This window comes from Hyla sarda, chromosome 4, assembly GCF_029499605.1.
Source record: "Hyla sarda isolate aHylSar1 chromosome 4, aHylSar1.hap1, whole genome shotgun sequence".
NCBI lineage: Eukaryota > Metazoa > Chordata > Amphibia > Anura > Hylidae > Hyla > Hyla sarda.
The window spans coordinates 55,385,031-55,410,352 of NC_079192.1; the positions used below are offsets into that span (position 1 = coordinate 55,385,031).

The window sequence follows — 25,322 nt, forward strand, 5'->3', positions numbered from 1 at the left end:
ACATTTGACATGCCTGGGCAACATTTTTAAGTTTTTTTCCTAATTTCATTAACCCTTTTAAGAAGGTTACCTCCCTGTCTGCAGAATACATTCTGCGAACATTTTCTGTATCAAAAATCATAGTTTTTAAGATTTTTTTAATACCCTGAGCCATATAAGGAGACCTTTTTACAGCACTAATTTTGTTTTGGTTTCTTTATTGCACATGGAGGCATAAGGTTAAGTGTTACGATTTGGCTGAAAAACCCCTTTAACATATTTCAACTTATAGCGTGGGTCAGTGTTTTCCAACCAGGGTGCCTCTGGTTGTTGCAAAACTAAGACTCCCAGCATTCCGAGACAACCTTCGGCTGTCTGGGCATGCTGGGAGTTGTAATTTTGCAACAACCAGAGGCATCCAGGTTGGAAAATCCTGGTATAGGTTGTAAATTACTGCTGAATTCCGTCACCTTCTCAGAAGCAGCAGAGAAGGGGTTAATACTAGCAAGCATGTCAGTGGGTGAGACAAAGGAAAGCATGTTCTAATGTCGGCCCAGAATCCTTTGCAGTGTTGCCATGCACTGCCTGTGAGCCGCACGCTCTGCATGTGTCAGGTTGAGCAGTTGTCACAGAAACGCAGCTTTAAATAATGCAATTACAGTAGAACAAGGAATGAAAAGTAAAGACTGATACCTCCCCCCCCCCCCCCCCCCCCAGCTCCACGGAACGTCTACACTCCTGCCTAACTGTGCCGTCGTCTTTGCTTCTATTATATACTTATCACAGGGACCAGCTGGCATTGAGTGTTCTCTGAAAACCAACATGGCTGGTTAACTATTTCTGTGCTGTTTCCTAGTACAGGTGATAGTTAACATCTAAGTTGGTTCACATTTGCTTTTGTAGCTATTATTGTAATTGTAGTTTTCGTACCCATCACAATACAGTACAACTTTCACGGCTCATGCATCATGGCCATTGTGCTCCGACCAGGGTACATTGTGTGTGTGTTTTTTTTTCTGGTTGGGGAGGGGGGGGGGGGGGGTCTGAGCACGTCTGATCCCATTGACTTGAATTGGGTCCGTCAGTTATCTGGTATTTTACAGGAGTTTATCAGAGAGAAAAAATAGGACCTGCAGTATACTTCACCCAACTTCTGTCCTTCGTATGGACTGACCAATGGAGCTCCTTTTACCGGAGCACAACGGCAGTGTGAACAAGTCCTAAGGCCTTGCCTTTTCAGGACTGAGTATTTTTACCATGTTAGGCCCCGTTCACATTGCTTTCGGACTCCAATATTCAGAGTTCCTTCGGCAATCCCACCAGAAGGACGGAAGTTTAGCGCAGTAAGAAAATAGTGCAAGGACTGTCATCTGTGGGATGTGCTGGAAAAATAAATCCGATCCATGGAGGCCGCATCTCATAACTTACAGGAGCAGACACCATACACAGGTCGTGTGGACTCCAGGCCTTGATGGGTCAATGCTGTTTTGGCTATTAGGCTAATGTTATAGCTGATCAATGTATTTTTACACGTCAGAATTGTTGCAAAAATTGGAGGCTAAAAATCTGTTCTATACACCTGTATGGGTTTTTTTTTCAGCACGTACGTGGATTTCTGCAAGACCTATTTCGAAAAACGAGAAAGTAGCAGAAATTTCTGAAACAAATTTACCGCATGTGAATATATGTGTATATGTATGTATGGCAGACGCGCTTCGCTGTGTTCTTGGTGTATGCGACTGCTGCCAGTATTTGTCTCTTCCTGTTTATTCCCAGCAAGAAAGCTGTGTGTTCCCCGACTCTCCGCACACTTACTGATAGGGGGTTGGGTGGAAACAGATGGGGGTCTTTAATAGCTATTCTCGAACAATATGGCATATCAGCTCCTCTATACCAAGCATAAGAATCATTTTATCTATCATTAGAGTGTCGGCTCTTCTGTTTGTTAGTTGGCCCTGCAAGTATTGTATGGATTATCAACTTGATTTCATGGCTATTAAAGGGCCATCATCTTTTTTTATGCACTGACACAAATTTATCATTGTCTCATTCAACTGTGTAGAAGTGTCCTATCATTGCGTCTTTGGGTGTGGGGCAACTGGAAAGTATAGTTGCCTAAGAAATCATAGATAGGATGCCTGAAGCTTGATGACAAGACAACTCCAGGCATTATATGGTTGTCTTAGCTTCTGAAATTTAAAAGGGTATTCCAGGATATTTTTTTCTTTAAGCCCATAATACCAAGTTATCATACAGTGTAATATGCTTCTTTTACTTCTGTGTGCAGTTTTCATGCCTGGGACCCACACCTAGAAGAGACAATATGGCCACGTTTAGTTTAAAGTATACCTGTTCTTTCAGGTGACTCTTCAGGATAAGCTGCCCTGTGTGTGCACACGTTAGAAGCAGCACTATTTCAGGCCATTATATAACTTATATGGGATTTTTTTTTTCTGCTCTGCGGGCTTCATCTATAATTTTCAGTTCTCCTGGAGCTGATGGGTGGTGCCTAATATATGTTATCTCCCCAACACTGCACATACACAGAAGAGGAGATCCTGTACTTGTCTCTGTGCACATCCTAAATTGTAGCTGCGGACAAGGCAGCATGAGTGTACAGTCTAAACTGTGTATAAAACCCTGATATGCTCTCTTTGTATCCTGTGTTCTCAGACACAGACCCCTCCTATTAGGGATCGACTGATATTGATTTTTTAGGGCCGATACCGATATTCTGTGACCTTTCAGGCCGCTAGCCGATAACTTATACCGGAATATCGGTATAAGTTATTGGCTATTCCCCCCACACCCCACCCCACCGGCCCCGCAGAAGCCGCTGCAGATCAATAATTTAAAGCGGGTGCTTTAAATCAATGAACTGCAGCTGCTTTTGCGGGGTCAGAGACTGCCCTCGCCGCCCGCTTCTCTCCCCCTGCCTGTCCTTCGGTTCTCCCTATTCCAACCGCCACCGCCGCCCCATTGCCTCCCCCATCCCCGGTTTTATAATGACCTGTTCCAGGGGTCCACGCTACTTCTGGCTCCGGCGGCGTCCTGAGCTGTCACTGTGCGCAATGACAGTGACGTCGCATTGAGGACGCCAGTCATCATTGCGCTACGCAGCACAGCGATAGATCAGGACGTCCCAGGAGCCAGAAGTAGCGCGGGGCCCGGGAACAGGTAATTATAAAACCGGGGATGGGGGAGGCAATGGGGCGGCGGCAGTCTCTGGCCGGGGAGGCGGGGCGGGGCATTATCTGCATATCGGCAAGGTAATTGCCGATACCGATAATGTCCAAAATCATGAATATCGGTCGATAATATCGGCCAAACCGATAATCGGTCGATCCCTACCTCCTATCTCCCTCCTCCCAACCTTCATAGACTTGTGTTTCGTGTAATTAGATCCCTGACTGAACTACAAGACAAACTGACACAGGACAAAACTTACCATAGCTGATTTTCACAGAGAAAGAGAGAGTATCAGAAGAGGAGAGGGAAAAAGCTTGATAGCAGCAGAAAGAAGGGTTTTTATCTAATAAGATATATCGCAAAGTTTCCTATATTTGCTTGCACTATTGATCTATGAAAAAGTTTGTTGAAATATAATATATTAATAACGTAAAACAGAATACATTTTCTTTTTGAATCAGATTTTATCTTCTTATTGTAGACTTTAATAAAAGTCTTATAGACTTTCTACTTTTTTGTTCATTAATACGGTTGCAGACATCTTTTCTGAGCCATTGCTGTGCACTATTATATTAGTAGTTCAGAGGTGAGCTTTACGGCAGTCACATGGGCCATGATAGCCTTCATACAGTGATAGCTGTCAAGTAGGACCACCCCCTAGACTCCTAAGCCCAAAACATGCAGATTTAGATCAATAAATGCAACTTTTCAATGCAAGTTCTTTTCTTTTTGAATTTCTTTTCATTCTGACCATTTACTTTCTGGCACTAGTTTGGTGGAAACCTTTTTTGTGCAAATAGAGTATCCCTTTAAGATGCAGTTTAATCTGCAGGCAGCATGACTAGGGTCTCATCCACATGCGCTGTGACCCGTAAACCCCCTCCATTTGTCCCATTTGTCCCATATAACACACTGACTACATAGTTTGGTATAAAGGCCACAGCGGCCATTTTTTATTTTAACATAAACTTAATACCCAAATATTAAATACCATTAAATAACTTTATACATAATCAGGTAACCTTACCTGACCACCCATTTACAATATAGACATTAGTGCAAACATTAGTGAAAACTTATTCCTTAACATGGTTATACACCTAGCCAGAGGGGGACTTGGAGGCTTCCCAACTTTTCCTTGGGTCTCCTACTTTTCCCTGGGTCGAGCCTTCACCTAACCCCAGGGCACCACTTTCAAAGACCCCCGCTGGGGTTCACCACACTAGGCTGGGTACCACCCCCCAGACTCACCATCCCATTCAGTGCCAACTCTCTCCAATTGTCTCCAAGTCCCCCTCTAGCTCCTGCCGCTGCGACGCATACAATTACCCCACCAATGCCAAAATACAAGGGCTGGCGGGCAACTTTCTCCCTGCTGTACTCCCCTCAGAATGGTCCCTCTGCTCCCTGACCTCTGCTATTTATAAACTCCCCTTACACTCCTCCCCCTTGTCCTCCACCTGCCCTCTTGAACTCTCCCTCACCCCATGAACACTCCTGGGCTGTCCCCCGTCATGGACCCCCTCCCTTCTCATACTGTCCAGTACGGGGTTGTCTTGACTAGGGTATCATCCACATGCTCTGTGACCCGTAAACCCCCTCCATTTGTCCACAATAACACACTGACTACATAGTTTGGTATAAAGGCCACAGCGGCCATTTTTTTATTTTAACATAAACTTAATACCCAAATATTAAATAACCTTATACATAATCAGGTAACCTTACCTGACCACCCATTTACAATATAGACATTAGTGCAAACATTAGTGCAAACTTATTCCTTAACATGGTTATACACCTAGCCGGAGGGGGACTTGGAGGCTTCCCAACTTTTCCTCTGGTCTCCTACTTTGCCCTGGGTCGAGCCTTCACCTAACCCCAGGGCACCGCTTTCAGAGACCCCCGCCCCTTTGGGCCTCTCCCGCCGGGGTTCACCACACGAGGCTGGGTACCGCCCCCAGCCTCACCATCCCATTCAGTGCCAACTCTCTCCAATTGTCTCCAAGTCCCCCTCTAGCTCCTGCCACAGACGGCCCTTTGTGACCCCTTACAAACGGCCGCCCTCCCACAACTGAACCGCTCTCTCCACCACATCTCTGATTTCCCAAGCCCAGAGGTCAGTACCCACAGGGTTCAAATGAATCCCATCAGGCCCCAGAAATTCAGAGGAGGCCACCTCCAGCTCCCTATGTCGGATCACCAAGCCTCTATTTCTTGCCACAAATCGACTCACCACCCGATTTACCTTCGCCCTCGCCCTATTCAAGCTGGACACCGATCTAGCATTCCTCCATTTAACTCGAGCCACAATATCTGACCAGACAAGAAAAATCCCCGGAAATGAATTCCAGATTCTCAACAGGTCAAGCTTGATGTCCCTCATCAATGACCTAGCGGTCCGACTCCCAAGATCATTGCCCCCAACGTGAACTACCAGTACATCCGGGGCCCAGTCCAGCTCAACGTACCTCTGAAGGAAAGGCAACACCCCCGACCACAGCATACCCCCTTTGCCCAAACACCGCACCTGTGCCACTTCCCTGGAGAACCCCAACTTCCTCCCATCCGGCCGCACCGCAGCCCTCGCCGCTCCTCTCACCACATAAGAATGTCCCAGGATCCATATCGGGCACGGAGCACCACCTGTAAAACATAAACGGAAAAAAAAAACTTACAGCAATTAACCCCACTCCCACACAAATCACAACAATTGAGAATGTACATACAAACGAAACCTCTCAGATTCCCATCGCCCAATGCGCCGGATAGCATCGGACCCAAGCCCCCACCTAGATGCCTCAGTCGCGGCCTCAATCCTAAAGGAATGGGAACTGAACTCCCCAGGGCTCCTACCCAGCAACTCCAAAGCCTTCCTAAAAAACCCTTATAAACTGAAAGTGGGATAAAAATTCCCCGCCCGCATGCAACAATAAGGGCCCCCCAAGCGCGGGGCGCCGTGCCTGATACTCCCGAAAACAACGCACCGGGCACATCCCAGACCCGACCAAAGGCGCCAAACGTACCCCAAACCCCCGCCCCACTTGATCCGTTTTTGAATGTCGAACCACACACTCCAAAATGGCCCCTTCATAGAGCACATCAGTAAAAAAAAAAAACCCTGCCTTCACCTTGCTAGGCGCCACCAACTCCGAAATCCGAAATGCCCCAAAAAATGACAACGAGAAGGCACACCTGAACAAAACCTGTTCGAACTCCGAAAAACACACACCGGCCAAAACCACACCCAACTCCTCCAACAATGAAAAGGAAACCGGCTTCCTAGAATCCCTAACCTGCATTCCCCTCCGAAATCCCCTGGCCGCCCTCCTAACCAAAAACGATTTGGTCGCATCCGCCAAACCCCTCACTTGGAACCAAAAGGCTAAAGCCGCTAAGCGCCGTCTAAGCCCCGACCCGGACACCCCATCCCCAAACAACCTGCCAACGAAAAACAACATGGCCGTCTCCTAATCCCCCGCGGAATGCAACTCTCCCAAACCGTCCAGCAACTCCTCCCATTCCTTCCAGCACTTACAATAGCCGGCCCAGGTACTCGCGCAGACTTACTGCCTGACAAGCCCAAAAGCCGCCATTAGACCACGCTCCACAGCTCCTCCGGACATGCGATCCCATGCGCTTCCGCATCCGGCGCCAACTCCCGAAACCGATCCCACTGGAAACGAGAAAGGGAGTCAGTGATTTCATTCAGAACCCCAAGGACATGCACGGCAACAAACTGAGCATTGAGGCGCAACCCCCTCAACACCAACTGCCTCACCAAACGCACCACCGGCGGCGAGCTCGCCGATTGTGCATCTTCCTGTCTCGCAGCCTCTTCCCCCAAATTTCCACCGCCACTAAGATAGGAAACCATTCCAGAAGAGCCAGATTTTTTACCAACCCAGTCGACCGCCACTCCTCCGGCCATGAACCCACGCACCATTCCCCTTGCCAATATGCACCGAAACTGCGACTATCGGACGCGTCAGTATACAGCTCAAGATCCCCATGGACACCTGCCTACCCATAATCACGGACCTCCCATTATAAACATCCAAAAACTCCCTCCACACCGCCAAGTCAGCCCGCAATTCGGCTGTCAAACGGATATAATTTCGCGGCCTGCTAGCGCCTGCATTTGCTGCCGCTAATATCTGACAAAAAACCCTCCCCATTGGCATAATCCGACACGCAAAGTTTAGCCTGCCCAACAAAGACTGTAGATCCCTAAGCTGTATCTTCTGTGCCCTAGCGGCCAAGGCCACCGCCTCCTTCAGGTCCCCCAACTTGTCCTCGGGCAGTCGACACTCCATAGCCACGGTGTCTATCACTATGCCCAAAAACTTCAACTGAGTGGCAGGCCCCTCCGTTTTGTCGGGCGCCAAAGGCACCCCAAAGCCGTCCGCCACCCTCTCCATAGTTTGCAACAATATGGAACACAGAGCCGAACCCTGTGGACCCAAAAACAAAAAATCATCCAGGTAATGCAGAACAGAGTCAACCTGAGACTCCGTCCGCACCACCCATTCCAGAAACGTACTAAAACACTCGAACAACGCACAAGACACCGAACACCCCATAGGTAAACACTTGTCCAGAAATAACTCACCCTCCCAACAACACCCCAACAAACTAAAACTCTCAGGATGCACCGGCAAAAGGCGAAACGCCGCCTCAATGTCCGTTTTTGCCAAGAGAGTCCCCCTACCATATTTCCGCACCCAAGTCAGCGCCGCAACAAACGAAGTATACGACACTGCACAAATCGCCGGATCAATTCCGTCATTCACCGACCCCCCAACCGGGTGTGAAAGGTGATGAATAAGACGGAACTTATTCGGCTCCTTCTTTGGAACTAAACCCAACGGCGAGACCCTCAACTCCTGCAAAGGAAGAGCCGAGAAAGGGCCCGCTATCCGGCCCAAAGCCACCTCCTTCAACAGCTTCTCCCAAACTACCTCCGGATGCCGCAACGCCGACACCAAATTCCTGACCTCCCCCTGCGGTTTAACATTAACACACGGAATACAAAAACTAAACTGAAAACTGTCCCTCAGCAACCTAGCATCCCCCCTATTTGGATATCTATATAAAAATGGCCCCATCCTTGCTACCTTCACCGGAGTTGCCCCCTTTGTGCTCAACCTCAGATCCTCCCTTCTTACCCTTTTTAAAGCACCTGGACAAACTATGGGAACCTCCGCAACCGGAGCATTCATGTTTAAATCTGCACCCTTCCCCAAAACGACAGTGCCCCTCATTAAATTGCCAACAGCAACCCTTTCCCGCTCCCGCCGGCCAACTGGACCCTGATCCGGAAGAACCGGCGCCATCCCGAAAGGACTGATTGCCAACCTTTGGCGCTGCCATCAACCGCATCCAAAGACTAATGTCTTTGTGGTCCCAGCGCAAAGAAGGCCTAACCGCCTTCCTTTGCCGGAATTGCTCATCATACCGCAACCATGCGGTACCCCCATAAACCCTGTACGCCTCCCCCACAGAGTCCAGGTAACAAAAAAGTCCCGAACAATTCTCCGGCGCCTTTTCACACTAGCCAGTATGGCGAATGCCTGCAACCAATTTGAAAACGTACGGGGTATCAACCGATACCGCCGCAGCTCCTCTTCCTCTTTCTTGGACTCATCTGGCTTTGCCCTATCCAAATTAAACTTCTCCAGAGGCAGGAGAGAAAATATCTCAACATACTTGTCCTTCCAAATTTTCTGCCGCACCTCTGACTTCAAATGAGCCCCCAACGGCCCTTCCAAACACACATACACCTCCCCCCGCGCCAAATCAGCCAACCTCACCTCCTCGCCCACCTTCCCCGCAGGCGCAGCAGGCCCTGCTGACGCAGCGGTGCCCCGATCACAGCACTCGCAGCCACGCTAGCACCCACCTCAGCCGCCGCAGACCCAGCCCCGCTACCACTGACCACAGGCCCACCTGCACCCCCCACAGCCCCTGAGGGAACCTGCCCCGCCTCCCATACCGCCACCGGGGAACCCCCACCAACCGTGGCCCTATCTTGCAACAGACACTTAACATCCCGCAATAACGACTGTAACCCCTCCCACAAACCCACCCCCCCAACCCTAGCCGAAGTTGGCCCCAGGTGACCAGCGGCTGTAGCTCCAGACTTGCCATCCACTCCAGCTCCAGAAGATCCCGATCCATCGGCTCCAGTAGACGTGCGGCAGGCAGACACCGCAGCTGCAGATCCCGACCTCTCTTCGCCTGCGGCAGCAACACTGTCCCCGACCAGAGCAGGCGGCACCACCACACTCCTGGCCGCAGACAGCCTGCGTCTACTTCCTGCCCCAGCATCACGTGGCACCTCTCTCCGTGCAGCAGAAGAAGCAGTCCCCTCTCCGGCAGGCCTCAAAGCAGGGGAGCGATGGCCTCTCCCCTCCTCGTCACTGCTCAGTTCAGCCAAGCTGACATCCGATGTGGCGGGAGCTGGCCCTTACACTCCTCCACCTTGTCCTCCACCTGCCCTCTGGAACTCTCCCTCACCCCATGAACACTCCTGGGCTGTCCCCCGTCATGGACCCCCTCCCTTCCCATACTGTCCAGTACGGGGTTGTCTTATTATGAAGCAGTAGGGGCTGAACAGAATGATATATAGTTTTGTGGGAAAAGATTCATCATAACTTTATATAAATCATCCTGGGCTTAGGAGTCCAGTGGGCAGTCCCACTCAGTGATTGACAGCCTTCTCTGTGTGTTTAGATATGATAGCTGTCAGCTGCTTATCCATTAGACTTTTAAGCCCAGAAGAAGCAGAGATTTAGATAAATGTATTCCAAGTTATACTGAATCTTTACCCACAAAAACTTAATCTTTGTACTGAAATTTTTCCCCCACAAAAATATATAACTTGTAATATTTTGCTCTAAATCTCTGCATATTTCTGAGGAGTACAGTGGCTGGTCCAAGTCACTGACTGTCTTCATTGCATGTGTTTACATATGATAGCTGTCAGTCAATGTATAGGACCGCCCACTGGACTCCTAAGCCAGAGATTTAGATCCATGCTTTACATATTAATGGGAAAATGTATTATAAATCAGCTCAGCTCCTCCTGCTCTATAACATGATACCCACATAAAGGATTGTATTTCAGTGTGTCTGGCTTCCATTGTCTGTAATTACTGAAAATCTGCACTCCCTATAAATTGTGTAGTACACTATAGTTATACACTTGTCCTTTTATTCTAGGATAAGAAATATATTCTGATGATGGTTGATCCAGATGCTCCCAGCCGAAACAATCCAATACGCAGGTACTGGAGACACTGGTTGGTCGCGGACATACAGGTAACTGGGAAGTGGTTCACTTATCTCAATTCATATTAATTTTGCTTAAAACCCCAGAAAATTCCCCATAAGAGTCCTAATATAACATTTTACATTGCAACACTAATGGAAGCGATCATTCACACATTAGTCACTATGAACAGTCTTTTCTGTTGGTTTGTAGAAAAATTCACTGTGAAAATACCCTTAGAGACCCAGGAGACACCAAGTATAAGAAGCAAGTAGCATAATAGACACTATCAACCCTCTGATCATATATAATAGATGGGGGAGGGATGAAGGGGAACATAAAACCATAGATCTTTCCGATTATTTTCCATTTTCTTATCACTAGCTGATAATGATGACAATAGACGATAATAGCGCCTAATTGCGCCAACCTGTTACCACCTCTTCTTATTGTCTCCCCCTGCAGTAATTGCAGCCATTGCTCCCCCTATGTGGGGGGTTAATGAAATATTCTAGTGAATTGACACTACTAGAATAATTAGTCTGCGCCCCATTACAATAAAATGAGTTAATTTCCATTATTTTATTTTTTTTACTTTAAGACTTAAAAGAGAAAAAATAAAAAAAGGGGATTATGTGCGAATTGCCTTCACGTTACATATAGGACTCAGCTTTCATAATTATCACTGATCTCTATGACATCTGCTCCTGTCTATGGAGACAGCAGTGAACCTAATAAAAAGATCTGCTAATATTATTAATGTGTGAAAATGCTTAAAGGGATACACTACCTGGCCAAAAGTATGTGAACACCCAGATATTACAGTGTGATTTTAGGTCAGTTTTGAGCGGTATAATGGCCAAAAATTGCCCAGATTTACAGCTCAGGAACCATTTGCGCAGTGAAATCTTGGAAGTCTTAGGCTAGGTTTAGACTACGGAATTTCCGCCTGCAATTTTGCTTTGAAAATGCAGGCGGAAATTCCGCTTTCTAAAATGTATAGTGTAGTGAATGATTTTCCGTTCACAAATTCACACTTCGGAATTTGTGAAGCAGAATTTGTGAACGGACAATCCGCTTGGAAATTTCCGCCTGAAGAAAGGCGTTGCTCTTTCTTCAGGCGGAAATCCGCGCGGAACACATTGCAGTCTATTGGAGACTGCAGTGTCTGCGAGGTCCTAGTGCCGACTGATTCAGCCGGCGCTGGCCGCACTTGGAATCTCCGGGCGGAAATTTTCTGCCTGGAGATTCTGTAGTCTGAACCTAGCCTTAGGGTACGTTCTCACATACAGGATCCTGCGCAGATTCTATGCCCGGATTTGTAACTGCCGATTAGAACCTGTGCTCAGTCATTTAGTTTACATTGAAATCTGCAGCAGAAAATCCTGTGCATCAAATCCGGCGCATCAAATCTGCTTTCGTGTTAACGTACCCTTAAAGAACATTGCACTCAAATAAAAACCCAACACTCTTAGGCCATGTTCACAAAATGAAATTTCCGAGTGAAATCCAGAGGACAAATTCAGCTCAGAAAGTTTATTGCAGCAAAATGCCATTGTTTTAATGGGATTCTGCAGCATTGTGCACATGGCAGAATTCCCGTGGCGCAAACACCTGACATGAAAATTTAAATTCCAGACTCTGCAGACAGAATGAACATGTCAATTCTTTCTGCGGATTCACTCGGAAATGCATTACAGTCTATGGAGGTGGGACATTTCTAAGTGATCCTAGCGCAGGCATGTTCTGCAGACTGTCCGGACGGAATTTTTCTGGTGGACATTCTAACATGTGAATGGGCTTCTAATGACCACAATACATCTTTGGATGGTGGGGTACAAGATCATGGGATCTCAGCCATTACATGGTGGTAGGATTGGTAGCTGGCACTCAGTTTTGAGTGTAGTATCTAAAGACAGATTATTTTTAAATACCTGAGCTATCATTGGCCAACATACAGTGGGCAGGGGCAGATTTCGCAGGGCAGGCATTTCATAAGCAGAATTTTGCAGGATAAAAAAATAGTAGCTTTCCTCCAAAAACAGTACTACACCTTTCCTTAGCGTGCTTTCACAAAACACTTTTTCAGCCTACGGCTGCCGGGTCCGGCGGGGGGAGTGGAAAACCGTTTGCTCCCATACCCCAGCTTGACCGGCGCTGAAATCCATTGACCTTAATGAGCCGGCCGGAGTCACCGTTTGACTCCGGTCAGCTCATTTCTGCCGTATCCGGTTTTGTGACAGGACCTAAAACCATAGTATACCATGGTTTTAGGTCCGGTCAGAAAAACGGATACGGGTAGAAAATGAGCCGACTGGAGTCAAACGGTGACTCCAGTCGGCTCATTAAAGTCAATGGATTTCAGCGTGGGTCCAGCTGGGGTACGGGAGCGCACGGTTTTCCACTGCCCCAGCCGTAGGCTTAAAATGTGGTGTGAAAGCACCCTTACTTACTCAGGTTTGTGTGGTATTACAAATTGACATGATTCACTTCAGTGGAACGAAGCTGCAATACCACCCACTAGGGGAGATTTTTCAATGCATTCCTGCAACTTATTTGGCTGTAATTTGGCACATTTATTTAGCGCCAAGTGAGTATTTGTGCCAGAAATTTGTGCATTTTTTTTCAAAAGTGACTGTGAAATGCAGAGCTTCATTCTTGACTATGCAGTGGATGAGACAATAAAGGCTCCAAAATAATGCACAAACTGCAAAAAAAAAATAAAATGCTAATTCATACCACGTCGTCTTTGCCTTAGAAAAGTGACCTCCTACAGCAAGTTCTGAGGTGATTTTTCATTTGTGCAAAATTTCAGTCTGTGCACCTTATTGATAAATTTGGCACAAGTAAGGCAAATGTACAAAAAAAAAGGCAGGAGGAATGACTGCACACTGCCACACAATGATACATTTCCACCACTGTTTCTGAAATAAAGCAGCTATGATTTTTTACTCCTGGATGAATCTACTCCCATAGACATTAGATATTTGTTGGCAGATTCTGTTCTTATAGAAAGGATCTGCCAACAGCCTAGTTTCTATGGGAACTTCTGAACAGAACATAGTTGATCCTTTTGTTTTCCTTGAAGATAGGCAGTGTCATGGATCCCAGGTGTCACTTCTCCCCTCTATTAAAATAAGATGTGCAAGCTTGCTTGGGGAATCAGAACTGACAATTTGGTTTTTCAGCTGACAGTAATCCAATGTGAACACCATCATAAGCATTCTTTTTTTTTTTTTATTGCTTTGCAAAGTGAAAAGTCAACTTTTCATCTGATCTTCATTGAAAAATTTCCATGGAAACAGATAGTAAATAGACTCTGTGTAGTCTTATCCTATGACCATTCTCTCCTATGTATGATCCCAACCTCCTGCTAATATAACAAATGTACTGTATGTTAACAGGTAGGGGGCATATAGGAAGGGGGCTGTATTATCAAACTAAACTGGGGTGTTGGTTTGTTTTCTGTTACCATAAAGATGCATAGGTTGAACTAGATAAAGCAGGTCCAAAGATGGGCTACAAAAATAGTGGAAGGTCTCAAGCAAAAAACTTATCAGGAAAGACACAACAGTGCGAGGTTAGTTTAGATATCAGAAGCAATGACAGAACATATTATTTTGCTAAAAAAGCAAGTGCAAATACTTTGTAGGATGGAAAAACTAAAAGAAAGTAGCATGTGCACTCACCTGTTAATAAATAATGTTTATTTGGCCATTAAAATGCCCACCGTCACGGTAAATGTGGATATAACTGAGGACAGGAATGGTGACATGCTGTTTCACTGCAGGTGGTAACCACAGACCACTTCTCCGTTCCTATGCTTCCTAGCTAATGTTTTGGACACTATTGAATGCTGCCGGTGCTTTCACTCTAGTGGTAGCATGAGATGGAGTCTACAACCCACACAAGTGCAACTCATCCAGGAGGCACATCAATGTGAGCTGTGGCAAGAAGGTTTGCTGTGTCGGTCAACGTAGTGTTCAGAGCATGGAGGCGCTACCAGGAGACAGGCCAATAAATCAGGAGACGGGGAGGAGGCCATAGAAGGGAAACAACCCAGCAGCAGGACCACTACCTCCGCCTTTGTGCAAGGAGGAGCAGAAGGGGCACTGCTAGAGCCCTGCAAAATGACCTCCAGCAGGCCACAAATGTGCATGTGTCCACTCAATCGGTCAGAAACAGACTCCATGAGGGTGGTATGAGGGCCCGACGTCCACAAGTGGGGGTTGGGCTTACAGCCCAACACTGTGCAGGACATTTGGCATTTGCCAGAGAACACAAAGAAAGGCAAATTCTTGCCACTGGCGCCCTGTGCTCTTCACAGATGAAAGCAGGTTCACACTGAGCACATGTGACAGAGTCTGGAGACGCCATGGAGAACGTTCTGCTGCTTGTAACATCCTCCATCATGACTGGTTTGGCGGTGGGTCAGTAATGGTGTGGGGTGGCATTTCTTTGGGGGGCAGCACAGGCCTCCATGTGCTTGCCAGAGGTAGCCTGACTGCCATCAGGTACTGAGATGAGATACTCAGACCCCTTGTGAGACCATATGCTGGTGCGGTTGGCCCTGGGTTCCTTCCAATGCAAGACAATGCTAGACCTTATGTGGCTGGAGTGTGTCCGCAGTTCTTGCAAGAGGAAGGCATTGATGCTATGGACTGGCCCTCCCGTTCTCCAGACCTGAATCCGATTTAGCACATCTGGGACATCGTGTCTCGCTCCATCCACCAACGCCACAGACTGTTCAGGACTTGGCGGATGCTTTAGTCCAGGTCATCAGAAGCATGCCCAGGCATTGTAGGGAGGTCATACGGGCACATGGAGGCCACACACACTACTGAGCCTCATTTTGATTTGTTTTAAGGACATTTCATAAAGTTGGATCAGCCTGTAGTGAGGTTTTCCACTGTGATTTTGAGTGTGACTCCATATCCAGACCTCCATGGGTTGATAAATTTGATTTCCATTGATAATTTTTGTGTGATTTTGTTGTCAGAACATTCAACTATGTAAAGACGAAAGTATTTCATACGATTAGTTAATTAATTCAGATCTAGGATGTGTTATCTTAGTGTTCCCTTTATTTATTTTTTTGAGCAGTGTATATTGTAAGTAGTTTGCACAACCACAAGGGTAGCTATCCCATGTCTACCGGCTTCTTTTCGGACATATGTGTAATAGTGCTAAAAGCTGTGGGATGAGAGATGATGATACAGAATTGTCCTGTCCCATATGCAGGAGCAAATCTCACAGCACCAACCTGACTCATCCCAAAAGCCGAACTCGCTGCAGTTACCAAGGGAACCATCAGGATTAGTGATGTGGAAAGTGGGGAGTGCCTCAGAGGGTAATGGAGGGCTGAGAGTAGTCAATAAGGAGTTTTAGCATTACAATGGATGATATTAATAACTGATATAGACACGGCGGATGTGTTTTTGCTGGACTCTGTTCTGCCTCCTGTTGTAGGCACTTGAGGTGGGCACCATCCCTACGACCCTTGCATTCCCCTGTCTCTCCTTGGTCCTCTCCCCTGTGTTCTGCTTTCCACTTTCCCTGTCTCCCACGCCTGGTCTTCCTCCTGTTTCTCTTACGTGTCTGAGTGGGAGATTCCTTGTCACACGTGGCCTGGGAGTGGGAGCCTGAAAGAGTTTCCTCAAGATCCAGCTCATCATTATTACTCTGCCCTATACAGCTTGCACTTTAATAACCCAGCCGAGCCAGCTGTGACTTCTGATTATGAGACAGCTGGATCCATTGTTTCATCGCTGCAGCTAATATTAGACTATGTGCAGAAAAGCACAACCTGCCTGACACCCTCTGCTTTACACTTCATTCTGTACACCCTCTGGTAGCTTTAACCACTTCACGGCCAAAGGTTTTTTCACACCATTTTGGCCAGGCCATATATCAACCTTTGTCACTGAACTTTCTCTGCTATGTTTCTTCTTAATAGGTGATAGATCTATTCTGGGAGCTAAGACAACAGTCAAGAGACTGTACGTATTACACTTTGTAAATAAAATGAATCTACAAGGAGTTAAGAAACTTCATAGATACATTACTTATATTGTAGTAATCCTGAGCTACAGCTTGGATTATACTCCAGAGCTGTACTCACTATTCTGCTGGTGGATTCAGCTCGTATATATATTACATTACTTATCCTGTACTGATCCGGAGTTACATCCTGTATTATACCCCAGAGCTGCCTGCACTCACTGTTCTGCTGCTGTGTACATACATTATAAATGCTGTACTGATCCTGAGTTATAGCGTTAATTATGCACTCGCTATTCTGCTGGCGGAGTACATACATGACTTATCTTGTACTTATCCAAAGTTACAGTCTGTTATACTTCAGAGCTGCATTCAAAATACTGTTGCTTGTCATTATAAACTAAGAATATTGTCAGACAACCCCAGCTGCAAAGGCTATGTTCACATTCGCGTTCAGAGCTCTGTTTGCTGATCCCGTTGAAATGACTGCATCTAACAGAACCCAGACGGACTCTATTCAAAGTAAAGGGGACGTGTCTGGTACCATTGGTGGCCAGTGTCACAACCTTCATCCCAGCCCCATTATCAGCAATTATAACTGAGCTCCACAACACTGATGTGAACATAGCCTTAGCTGAGCTCCTAAAATGCCGTGGGGAAGTTACTTTTTGCTTCATCAGGTTCCTGTACAGGGCCAGATGTAAAGACTATACTTCCTAGAATGCAGATCACAAGAACCATTTTATCCTGGCAGATATCATGATCAATTCTCTAAACCAGGTTTTTTTTGTGCTGGCAAGGCTGGGGTGTTGAGTCTGAGACCCCCTAGTTTTCAACCTTAATCCTCATATGGAGGTGTGGACGTGGCTACATGAAGATGCCGAGGTTGTGGTTCCCAGAATGGTCATGTACTGGCGGCAATAGTAACCTGACACTTTATTGGATCCAAAGTAGTAGAGCTGAAGCTTGTACCGGCACGGCTAACGTGAAGATGGTAAGCCAGAGCAAAGGAGAAAAATGATTCCCTGGTAACTGGGCAAGGCTGCTAGCGAGAGCTACAGCTGCCTGCTGTGATGAATTGGGTGCTAGAACTGGATGAGGTCAGGAACGGCAGAATTGTCAATGCAGCTCTAGACTATGAAACTACCCGTGAAATCCTTTTACTGCCTATATTAAAGTTCAAGTACAAACTACCTAGAATCATAAAACAATGCAATGATTAAACTTCATAGACTCTTTAAGTTCATGGATAAAAACAGGTTAATGATCTGTAGATTGTCACAGACTATAGAGAAATGTAAACTGTTCCTCCATTGAGGGGCTTTCCCTCCGATACACCCACACAGCCAGTGTCAGGGATCCCCTGTGAACCGCATCCTCTGCCCCCTCAGCCCAGCGCTCTCCCACACTGCTGTCACTCCTCTTCACTTCCTGTGTGATGCTGCTTTTTTCTGCCTGCGCTCTCCAGTCGTATTTGCTTCTGCTTTTCCTCTTACTTCCATTACTTTTTTGCTGTATTTTTTTTTTTGGTCTTGTTTTGTCTTTCTTTTATTTTTTTTAACCTCCACTAAACATAAAGGGGAATTTATCATTGGCTGCGCAAGTTTTAGACAAGAATAGTTGGCAAATTTTTTACACAAGCCTCCGTGTGGTGCAAAAAAGAAATTGACTTTTTATTCTCTATGCCTTGCTTGCCAGGCGGGTGAAACTTAGTGCAAATTGGGCTTAAAAGAATGAATGGCCTCTTGCAACGTAGTATTTATAACAATTTATGATACACGGGTAGTGTAAATTGTAGCTAAAATCTATGCTAGCTTGACGCTACTTTAGATTTCAGAAGCACAGCACACGGGCCACTTCACTGCCTGGTTTATTAAGAGGTGTGCACTAGAGCTCTGCAATGGGATTGGGTTCCCGCGGGACCCAACCCAAAACATGCAGGTGCGAGCGGTCAGGAGGCTGCTGCGGGCGCGAGTGGTCAGGCGCTATGCCTGTGGGTCCCGCAAAATCCTGCGCCGCCATGGCATCCCAGTTAACCCCACCCTCCACCGACAAACGAGCTCACCAGCAGCGCAGCAGGCACCTCCAGAAGATCATCATGCTGCTCCTCCCAGACTTGTCTACTCCCCCGCTGCCATTTTGCAGAGCCCGCGGTAAGTCAGAGCAGGCTCGTGCTTAAGTAATGCATCCACACAACACACTGCCACCAAAGTTAATGCAGATTCACAGTGTGCTGTGCTGCGGGCCTGGCCGGGTATGTGAGTGCAGAGTAGACTGACTGCATCGGTTGTTGATCCTCCCAGGGCTTCTGTACTGCTATTCACATGGGGGTAAGTGCACTGCAGAGCATTGCATCCTAGTGTCTTCTACCCCCTTGTGTATAACATTGTACAGACTAGGGTGCAATGCTCTGCACGTACCCCACCTGTATAGCAATGTGTACACACACTGCTATACACATGGGGGGTATGTGCAGAGCATTGCACCCTATTGTCTTCTACAGACAATAGTGTAGGTTACAATGCTCTGCACATACCCCCATGTGTATAGCAGTGTGTGCACTGACTGCACTGCTATACATGTGGTGGTATGGGCAGAGCATTGCACCCTAGTGTCTGTACATTCCTATGTTAGCTGGAGCGGGCGGGATTGGACACACATTTTAGTGGGAGCAGGCGGGATTGGCCAACAAATCTTGCGTGAGTGGGTGGGAGTGGAGCAAACACCCTGCGGAAACGGGTGGGATTGGTCAAAAAAATAATCGGGATCAGGTTTGAAAAAGCAGTCCCGCGCAAGGCTCTAGTGTGCACCTCTTAATAAATATGGGAAGCGGAAAGCAGTGTACTCTCACAAAACACCTGTCTTTATAAATTATAGTAAGGGTTATACATCCATGCGAATGCTATCAGTAGGTATTCAGAAATGGATTATAACAGGGGGGGGAATATCACCTGCACTGCAAACCTAGATTTTGTCTGCATACAGTCCATATTTAAAGAGGGTGTTTGCTTTGTATAATCCCTTTTCATTAGAATGTTCTTCTGACTATGTTGATAAGCTCCTTAGAGGCCGTCCTGCTGCTGACCAGTTGTGACCTAGGAAAGCCCAACAGCAAGTATTCACTGCAGTGCCATCACAGGGTAGATGAATTACTACAAAGTACATATTAAAATTAATGGACTGGCCAATGAAATGCATGAATGTGGAGATGACCGAAACATGGCTGCAAGTCCTGTCGCAACCATGGGTCTAATGACCAAAACCAAGAGCATTATAGGGACCATAAGACCTGTGGTCAGGACATGCTGTGGAATACACACAGAAATGTGGCAGTATTTCACTAATCTAAAATGCCTTACTTCTTATAGGATAACTATCTTTCATATTGATAGGACACATCCTTGTAATGTTGATTTGAAAGACATATGTGTGCATGGGCGGACTGATAACACTTAGGGCCCCCGGACCAAAAAAGTAAGGGCCCCCTGCGATGCTCTGCCACTGGTCACACTTTTGCCCCTATTCTACCCAAATCCCTCCATCAGCCCTACACACAAAATAAACTAAATTTTATATATAAGAAACACTTTAAGGTAGGTAAAATAATTTTCCATGACCAATAATACCAGTATATAAGGAGTAAATATTTACCACCACACAATAACTGGATAATAGCGCCATACTATACTGAATGAAACCACTAGAGATGAGCGAACTTACAGTAAATTCGATTCGTCACGAACTTCTCAGCTCGGCAGTTGATTACTTTTCCTGCATAAATGTGTTCAGCTTTCAGGTGCTCCGGTGGGCTGGAAAAGGTGGATACAGTCCTAGGAAAGAGTCTCCTTGGACTGTATCCACCTTTTCCAGCCCACGGGAGCACCTGAAAGCTGAACTAATTTATGCAGGAAAAGTCATCAACTGCCGAGCCGAGAAGTTTGTGACGAATCGAATTTACTGTAAGTTCGCTCATCTCTAAAAACCACTATATACAGACCAGTGTACTATACAGGATCTGTATACAATATACAGTGCATAGAGAAAGTATTCGGCCCCCTTGAACTTTTCGACTTTTGCCACATTTCAGGCTTCAAACATAAAGATATAAAACTGTAATTTTTTGTGAAAAATCAACAACAAATGGGACACAATCATGAAGTGGAACGAAATTTATTGGATATTTCAAACTTTGTTAACAAATAAAAAACTGAAAAATTGGGCGTGCAAAATTATTCAGCCCCTTTACTTTCAGTGCAGCAAACTCTCTCCAGAAGTTCAGTGAGGATCTCTAAATGATCCAATGTTGACCTTAATGACTAATGATGATAAATTGAATCCACCTGTGTGTAATCAAGTCTCCTTATAAATGCACCTGCACTGTGATAGTCTCAGAGGTCCGTTTAAAGCGCAGAGAGCATCATGAAGAACAAGGAACACACCAGGCAGGTCCGAGATACTGTTGTGGAGAAGTTTAAAGCCGGATTTGGATACAAAAAGATTTCCCAAGCTTTAAACATCCCAAGGAGCACTGTGCAAGCAATAATATTGAATTGGAAGGAGTATCAGACCACTGCAAATCTACGAAGACCTGGCCGTCCCTCTAAACTTTCAGCTCATACAAGGAGAAGACTGATCAGAGATGCAGCCAAGAGGCCCATGATCACTCTGGATGAACTGCAGAGATCTACAGCTGAGGTGGGAGACTCTGTCCATAGGACAACAATCAGTCGTGTACTGCACAAATCTGGCCTTTATGGAAGAGTGGCAAGAAGAAAGCCATTTCTTAAAGATATCCATAAAAAGTGTTGTTTAAAGTTTGCCACAAGCCACCAGGGAGACACCAAACATGTGGAAGAAGGTGCTCTGGTCAGATGAACCCAAAATCAAACTTTTTGGCAACAATGCAAAACGTTATGTTTGGCATAAAATCAACACAGCTCATCACCCTGAACACACCATCCCCACTGTCAAACATGGTGGTGGCAGCATCATGGTCTGGGCCTGCTTTTCTTCAGCAGGGACAGGGAAGATGGTTAAAATGGATAAGAAGATGGATGGAGCCAAATACAGGACCATTCTGGAAGATAACCTGATGGAGTCTGCAAAAGACCTGAGACTGGGATGGAGATTTGTCTTCCAACAAGACAATGATCCAAAACATAAAGCAAAATCTACAATGGAATGGTTCACAAATAAACACATCCAGGTGTTAGAATGGCCAAGTCAAAGTCCAGACCTGAATCCAATTGAGAATCTGTGGAAAGAACTGAAAACTGCTTTTCACAAACGCTCTCCACCCAACCTCACTGAGTTCGAGCTGTTTTGCAAGGAGCAATGGGCAAAAATGTCAGTGTCTCGATGTGCAAAACTGATAGAGACCTACCCCAAGCAACTTACAGCTGTATTCGCAGCAAAAGGTGGCACTACAAAGTATTAACTTAAGGGGGCTGAATAATTTTGCACGCCCAATTTTTCAGTTTTTTACTTGTCAAAAAAAGTTTGAAATATCCAATAAATTTCGTTCCACTTCATGATTGTGTTCCACTTGTAGTTGATTCTTCACAAAAAATTACAGTTTTATATCTTTGTTTGAAGCCTGAAATGTGTCAAAAGGTCTAAAAGTTCAAGGGGGCCGAATACTTTCACTATGCACTGTAAGTGATTATATACAGGACCATATGGCGGTAGATATCAGCTGTACACTGGATCTGTATACCATATAAGTGATTTACAGCTACATCTAGGAACTCACAATTACATCTTTTCTGATCAGCGGCATCCTCTTTCCTTTTCTTTCCCTCTGGATCAGACCGCCATGTCCATCTCTTAACATCTGGACAAACATGCATATTTACAGTGACACCCCCCCCCCCCCCTCTACACAATCTTCCCATCTATAAGTCCCTAACTGTTGTAAAGCCATATGAAAAATATTATAGTAATGCAAAAAAATATTGATATTTAGACTTATTAATCCAAAAAAAAGAAGATGGGACAGGTCACATTAATAATATTCTGTCACCAGACAGTAAGGGATATAGGATACAGTGGGCAGCAATATATTGGTCTCACTTGAATAAAATACCAGTAGGGGGAACCAGGCCTAAGCCTCCACTAATAGGCAGCCTCTATCACTGACTGAGGGTACATCACTCCCTATATGATTAGTATGACGCATTTCGGGGTTATTCCACCCCTTCTTCAGATTGATACAGTACATCCACATGTATGTGTGTATGTTTTAGATTACCTTCTTAACCCCTTGGCACCATCTGCCATATACTTCCGGCACTGGTGTCAGGTAATTAACGCAACTCTGTATATTTGCTGATTTGTGCCATAAAAAATCGAAACAAATTGCTCTTCTTTAGACAATCAAAACTTGTAAGTACCCCAAAATTGTACCTATAAAAATCTAGAGCTTGCCTCACAAAAAGAAAGCCCTTACAAAGGGTCAGAGGAGAAAAAAATGTTTATGCAGTAAGTATTCCGAACCTGCAGTATATTTACTCTGGTTTGATACAAGACTGTCTCCCTTCACCTCAATACTTTGGAAGGTCAAAGGCTGGAAATAGTAGGATCAGCAGAATTTGTGTCAGGGCAAGGTAGTTTTTTTTTTATTTATTTTTTTTTTCATGCAGGCGAACATAAGCACCACTGCTCTGGGAGGATCTGCTTGATGTCAGAGCGGCATTCCTTTCTCTAAGGCCTCGTACACACTACTGAAATTCATCTACGGAATTCAGCTTGCAGCAAAGTCCTATTTGTTTTCTGCTGCTTTGTGCACACTGCTGAATTTGCGCAGTGGAATTCTGCTGCCGAAATGGACATCTGCCAAAACAATGAACATGTTTATTCTTTGGGCTAAATTAAACAGCAGAATCCCATTGATGTCAATGGGACTTGTATTTTTGTCCAAAATCAGTTGTGTGAGCAGAATATCAGCAGAATTAAAGTGGAAATTTCGTCTTTTTTGTTTTTTTTACACTTTAGTTTTGACAATTTTTCCATATTAAATACAAACAACAACAAAAAAATAATATGCAAGACAGTATTACCAGAAGATGAGAAGGAAAAAAAGTGTGTGCGTGGGGGGGAGGAAAACTACAAAGACATGAATTCAAGCCATTTTGCCCAAGAACTAATAAACCGGGATAATTGGTTGGAGGCACAGGCAATAGAGCGCTCCATTATGTAATTATGATGGGTTACATTAATTGCTGTACCTCTGGAATTTCCACACTCCATTCCATTTTAGATGCTATTGCCGATTTGGTTACCGTTAAGAAGTGCAGTACAATTGCAGTGTCCGAAATTCAAATATTGTCCGAGCCTATATGTAAAAGTGCTACCTCTGGGCCCCATGGGAGAGATTAGCCCACTAATACACACAAAATAATGTGGATTTTTTGCCATAGGGGCAGTATCGCTTCGCACTCCCACCACATAGGCAGCATAGTGCCCACATGCTTTTTACAACGCCAGCATCTATCAGGGTTTAATGGAGACATTTTTGAGAGTCTGGATGGGGTTAAGTACAACTGATAGAGAACCAGAGTGTGGTACAGAGAGATCTTGAGGGTACAAATGAAGATTTAACAGAAAGTCCAGCTCACCCACTTGCTTCCGTGCTCGGATCTGCACCCAGGCTCCGTGTGTCCAACAGCAAATAAAACGAAATGATCCAGCACTTGGAAAGACGGCAATCTTTATTGTAGAAATCCTCCTTAAAACAGTACAGGACCGTGGCACCTCACCACCTCTGAGAAATCTTGACGCGTTTCGAGCGCATGCGCTCTTTGTCAAAAGATACCTGCTCTACTTCCTGAAACCCTCTTATGGGCTGGAATCAGGTGGGTGCAATTAGTAAAAGGACAGGTTGCTAGGAAAAAGCAGAACCATCCTTATGTCTAAAAAAACACGAGACAAATAAAAAATTTACTTAGAGGGTTTCATGTCCGGCATTCTGAAGCAAAGGGAAGTGGACTACTTATTTTTGGAACATCCCAAAATACCCATAATGCATGCACTTCCAAAAACCCACAAGGGCTTAAATCCATTGAGCATGAGACCTATCGTCTCTAGTATAGGTTCACTATCGGAAAGGTTATCATCTTGGTTAGATCAATTACTGCAACCGATGGTACAAAGAGTTCCGGGGTATCTCCAGGACTCCAAGGATGTTCTGGGCAACCGGACAGATTTAATTTGGCAACCAGATTGGCTCACATGCGATGTCATCTCTTTGTACACGAGCATTCCGTGGCAAGTTGCCATGGATGCTCTCAAATTTCATATGTGTAAGTACAGTGCATACAATGAGGATTTAAGACACTACATTTTGAAGGTCACATGGTTTTTGATAACCCATAATTTTTTCTCCTTTGACAATTCATTTTACCTTCAGATTAGTGGAGTGTCGATGGGGGCCCGGCATTCCCCCTCTCTCGCGAATCTTACAATGTCGCACTGGGAGGAGTTGTACATCTATGCGTTATCCAATCCGTATTCTGATCACATAAAGTGGTATGGGAGGTACATAGTCGACCTCCTCCTCATTTGGAGGGGGGACGTCTCTCCCGTACCACTTTTTGTTGATTATTTAAACTCCAATCCGTTCAATCTCAGATTCACATTTGAACACCATCCAGACAGTGTGGCATTCTTGGACTTGCGATTGAGGGGGAACTGCCGGTAAACCCATCGTCACATCCACATACCGCAAACCCCTTTTAGGAAACACCATCTTGAGGGCAGACTCCAATCACCCTGTTCACACTATCAAAGCAATCCCGGTAGGAGAACTAACTAGACTTAGACGCAACTGTTCAGACACAAAACAATTCCAAAATGAAGCATCTCAACTGATTGCGGCTACGTG

General features: G+C 45.6%; 1 protein-coding gene across 2 annotated transcripts in view; it reads left to right on the forward strand.

Moving 5' to 3' along the window:
• The window catches only part of PEBP4 (phosphatidylethanolamine binding protein 4), a 106,841-nt gene that overhangs the window by 67,955 nt on the left and 13,564 nt on the right, over window positions 1-25,322 (forward strand). Inside the window, exon 4 of one of the 2 annotated variants that reach the window (XM_056571043.1) lies at window positions 10,393-10,491. The exons of the other annotated variant lie outside the window; for it this stretch is intronic. Coding sequence (XP_056427018.1) covers window positions 10,393-10,491 — 99 coding nt within the window. The remainder of the gene's footprint in view (window positions 1-10,392; window positions 10,492-25,322) is intronic. 2 annotated transcript variants of the gene reach the window in all.